General features: G+C 47.5%; 1 protein-coding gene across 1 annotated transcript; it reads left to right on the top strand.

Moving 5' to 3' along the window:
* Nucleotides 1-261: 261 nt before the first annotated feature.
* On the top strand, nt 262-2785 carry LOC116522849 (cathelicidin-related peptide Oh-Cath-like). Its single transcript, XM_032237907.1, has 4 exons — nt 262-463; nt 890-997; nt 1440-1577; nt 2457-2785. The coding sequence occupies exons 1-4, from the start codon at nt 278-280 to the stop codon at nt 2559-2561; spliced, it is 537 nt and encodes a 178-aa protein (XP_032093798.1). The 5' UTR covers nt 262-277; the 3' UTR covers nt 2562-2785.
* Nucleotides 2786-4518: the final 1733 nt, after the last annotated feature.

Below are 4518 nucleotides of genomic sequence, written 5' to 3'. Positions count from 1 at the left end.
TCCTCAGCCCTGCTGGGAAATTGGGAGCGTTGACCTGGAGAGATGTCAGAAGAACATTGAGGACAATAAATACGTCTCAAAGTCCCGGTTTATCTGTTCCCCCCCCCTTTCAAGGAAGGAGCGCCTGTTTTGAAAGAAGGAAAATTCCCCAGGGGCGGGGGAAAACCCTTGGCCACCAGCCACCAAGCAGATAAGCCACCTATCGGGGGCATAAAAGGAGGCCTCCTGATCCCAGGAACCAGATCTGCTGCGGACCTTTGTAGCAGAAGAACCAAGGATGGAAGGGTTTCTCTGGAAGACTTTGCTGCTGGTTGGGGCTCTCTCAGCCTCTGGGCAGTCTGCACCGTCACCGAAACTGCTGACCTATGACGAGGCCGTGGTACAGGCAGTGGTCAACTACAACGGCAAAGCAAAGGAAGACTCCCTCTACCAGCTGTTGGAGGCTGCTCCTCAACCTGATTGGGTAGGTACCCTTCACTCCGGGTCCATGGTGGACTTGACTCTGCGTAGAGTAGACCCATCCCTTGTGGGGAGCGATTCCGAGACTTCAGGGGAGCTGAGATGAAAGGTTCTGCCCATCTTGTTCTCCTAGCTTCAATAGCCTCCATCTATGGTAGACCCAGGGAAGCGGCTCTGAGGCTGTTGTGGAGCTGGCTGGAAAGGGGGATCCATCGCTCCTGTTCTCCTGGCACAGAGAGAACTTCAACAGCCTCCATCTAGGGTCAATCTGGATGATGGGCCTTGTATGAAGAAGATCTAGAACCTCCATGGACTCTTCTCTGGCTCCATCCAGACTCATTTGAGAATCGATCCCAGCCTAAAATGGGTGGGGGGAGGTGTAGGGGGGCTTCAAAAAGTAACACCTCCACTTGGCCATATCTTCTTTCAGGATCCCAATTCTGAAGGGACCCAAGAGTTGAAGTTCACCATCAAGGAGACGGTCTGTCGAGCAGAGGAAGAAGTTTCCTTGGATAAATGCGACTTCAAAGAAGACGGGGTGAGTGATTGGTGCCAGTGATCCATTGTAGATGGAGAGAGGGCCAATGGGACCTCTGTGGGACCTTCCTGGCAGAGCTGAAGCTGGTTGTCCATCTCCACTGGGGTTTGGGTTGAAGAAAGAGCCTATCGAAGACTGCTTCTTTCCCTTCCACCTTTGTCTTGAGGGACAATATTCCTCTTGGTCCTCCAAGTCAATTCCTGGACCAAGATCCACAGATAGAGAAACGACTCAACAGTTGAACCTTACAATAGTTGTTTCCTTTACACCAAAATGTGCGTGGGGAGGTTGATCCAGCTCAGTTCGTTCAACATTGCCCTGGAAGGACTTGGTTGAAGCAACCCCAGTGGCTGATCCAAGATCTTTCCATCAAGATGATGATCTCCATGGAATCAATTCTGGGTGACGGCTTCATTCTCAGCATGTTTTTATTCCTCTGCAGGTGGTCAGAGATTGCACAGCCACCTATTTCCTTGGGGAGAAGACACCAGTGGCTTTTCTTGATTGCAAGGCGGTGGGGGAAACAGAGGAGGAGGAAGAAGAGGTGGAAGAGAAGGAAGAGGGGACGGAGGAGGAGGAGGTAAGAAGGTGTCTGGGACTTCTGGTGATGGGCCCCAAGCCTAGAAAGGGGTGTTGAACCATTTGCCAGATGGAGGAGACCCCCTCTCACTTGAGGTCCTCTGTTTCCCACATGTTTTGGAGAGGAAACTCCAGACAAAAATTGTATCTCCCAAGCTTTGGTTTCCCCCTTAACCAGTAACCTGCCTGCTGTTGAGATATGCTGGAAACATAATTTGGAAGCGGTAGGAATTTCTCCTCCTGCTTCTTTGGGGTTGTGCAGAGCCTCCCCTCAAAGGGGGTCAAATGCCTGAAAAGTCCATTTTGAGAGTTTCAACAGAGGTCTTCTCCAGAGGGGAGGGACAAGGAGGACATTAAGGGGAGAGAAATAATCACTCAATCCGAGATGCTACAGGGGTGGGATGGGAGAGGAAAGACAGTTTGATTTGCAAGGTTACGGCCAAGAATTTCCTCCTTGCTGCATTCCAGTTTCTGAAGCTGAAAGTTTAAGTGTTGAGTTAAAGTCACATCCGCCACTCCCCTCAGCTCCGAAATGGACAGAATCTCCTTTTCTGCTGCTCCCAACCCTTCTCAATCAATCAATCAATAAGAACAGAGCCGGAAAGGACCTTGGAGGTCTTCTAGTCCAAGGATAAGTCTTTAAGAAGATGTTTGATAGGCATTTGTCTGGAACGGTAGAGGGTTTCCTGCCTTGGACTAGAAGACCTCCGAGGTCCCTTCCGACTCTGCTATTCTATGTCCAGAAATGCCACAACTTCATCCTGAGTTTGACCCCGGAAGAGCATAGAAGGAGAAAGGGGAAGAGGCTGAAGGGCCCAAGGGGTGCTTTTTGGGGACGAGGCCTGCTCAGTCACAGATAGACCTTTTTTCCACTCTCTAGGAGTCAGCCGAGCGTTCGAGAAAACGAATTAAAATACGTCGGCCCATAAGGGTGCCGGGAAAGGTGTGGATAACATTCAAGGTCATCATCATCACTAGGAAATGATTTGGAAGGACCCAACCTCCGATGTCCGATCCGAGAAAAATCATTTCCGCAGAAGAAGATGTCGATTCTCCGGTTGTCCCGCTTGGATCAGATCCAGCCTTTCTAAACGGTGGGGCCAATCTGAATTTGAAATAGAACTTGAACTCAGAACCAAGGCGGAAAGGGGAATATTGTGGCATGCAGAAGAGATGCGTTAGGGGGAAAGGGGTTGAATGCAGTGGGAAAATGGGATATATATATATATTTGTAAGTCGCTTTAAAAAAAAGATAAATAAATGCTGAAAAGGGAACGAGTGAGTCTCTTCTTTGCAAAACACGGATCTTGTTGAAAAGGGGGGGGGGAAGTTTCTACATCCTTTTGGGAACTCCTTCCCTATTTTACTTGGCAAAATTCTTCTTCTTCTTCTTCTTCTTCTTCTTCTTCTTCTTCTTCTTCTTCTTCTTCTTCTTCTTCTTCTTCTCCTCCTCCTCCTCCTCCTTCTTCTTCTTCTTCTTTTTCAATATGTTTCAAACGGCTTTTCCTTCATCCTCAGTTGTGTTTATCGAAGCTGTAAGGTCATTTTTCTCATCCTTCCTCATTCTCTTTCTCCTTCTTTTCTGCCCGAACGGATTTTGCAAGGGGAACGCTTGGCCTCTTCTGTTCAAGTCTGGGCACACCCTGAACCTCCCCAGGTGGCTTAAATCGTTGGAAGAAAATGACTGATTGTCGAATTGTTTTATGTCCGAATCTGGAACTGCTGAAAAATTACCCGGGTGCCTAAGCCAACATGAGACCAGGAACAACCAGCTACCATCCACAATTTCTCTATCCGTGGCCTTTCCCAATTTCCTCTAATCAATCAATGGATGGATTGGTTGGTTTATCTGTCTTCTGCCTCCTTTTGCCTCCTGTTTTCTCTGATCTTTCTTCTCTCTCTTGTCTTCTACTTTTTCTTTTCTCTCCAGTCATCTCTCTTCTTTCTTTTCCCTTCTTTCTTTTCTCTTCTACTATCCTCCCTCTTTTTTCTTTTCCCTTCTTTCTTTTCTCTTCTTTCTTTTCTCTTCTATTATCTTCTCTCTCCTTTCCTTCTTCTTCTTTCTTTCCTCTTCTTTCTTTTCTCCTCTTGTTTCTTCTATCTTCTTTCTGCTGGCTTATTTTGTCTCTCTTCAGTCTCTTCTCTCGTCTTCCTAATTATGCTCCCTGAAGCCTTTGTGGTTTCCGAGTCACCACCTGAGTTTCTCCGTGCGGTTAGTTCACCCGAATGCATCTCTACAGCAATAATTGGCAGCTAACCAAGATAAACCTGATTAAAGCCACTAATCGGCATAACAATAAATATCAGGGCAGCTAAGGACAACATGCACCATAGTCCAGTAGCAAGTCATTAGAGGTTTCCATAAACCTTTATTATTGCTATTAATAACTCAAGGCAGCAAATGTGCCTCACGTTGTTTTCCCCACAACAATCCTGCGAGGTGGTGTAGGAAGTTAGCACCCACCACCCCTCTCCTAGACAAATGAAATATCCTGGGGAATATTGAAGAGGCAGAAATGGAGAAACGTGTTTTTAGGCAGGAAACAGACTCACTCTTAATAGCCGCCCCCCCTTGGTCAATCTGCCATTTAAAAAAGAAGAAGAAGAAGCCAGAGCTGGTCTACTCTACATAGCAAAGGTGGGATTAGCCTCCCACAGAAGCTGGGAAAATTATATCAGCCAAGCAAGGCAACCAAACCGGGACTCAAGAAATCCTAGAGAGTTGCCCCTGAATGGCCCCGTGGGAGTCTGACAGCCAATCAGAACACAAGCTCAAGACCAAAGGCCAGAGAGGGCATAAAACCAGGGACTTTCAGCCTCTCACGCTGTTTTCTCTTTCTTCACCCAACGTCTGATTCCCCCTTTTCTGTGCAGCAGCCGCGTGGTCCTGTCCACCATTAAAATAATATTTCCAAGCAGCCTCCATGTTTCCAGGGTCTTCT

The sequence above is a fragment of the Thamnophis elegans genome, chromosome Z, assembly GCF_009769535.1.
Source record: "Thamnophis elegans isolate rThaEle1 chromosome Z, rThaEle1.pri, whole genome shotgun sequence".
NCBI classification, from domain to species: Eukaryota; Metazoa; Chordata; class Lepidosauria; order Squamata; family Colubridae; genus Thamnophis; species Thamnophis elegans.
Note: the sequence above shows the minus strand (reverse complement) of the source record. Positions and strands in the feature narration are given on the sequence as shown.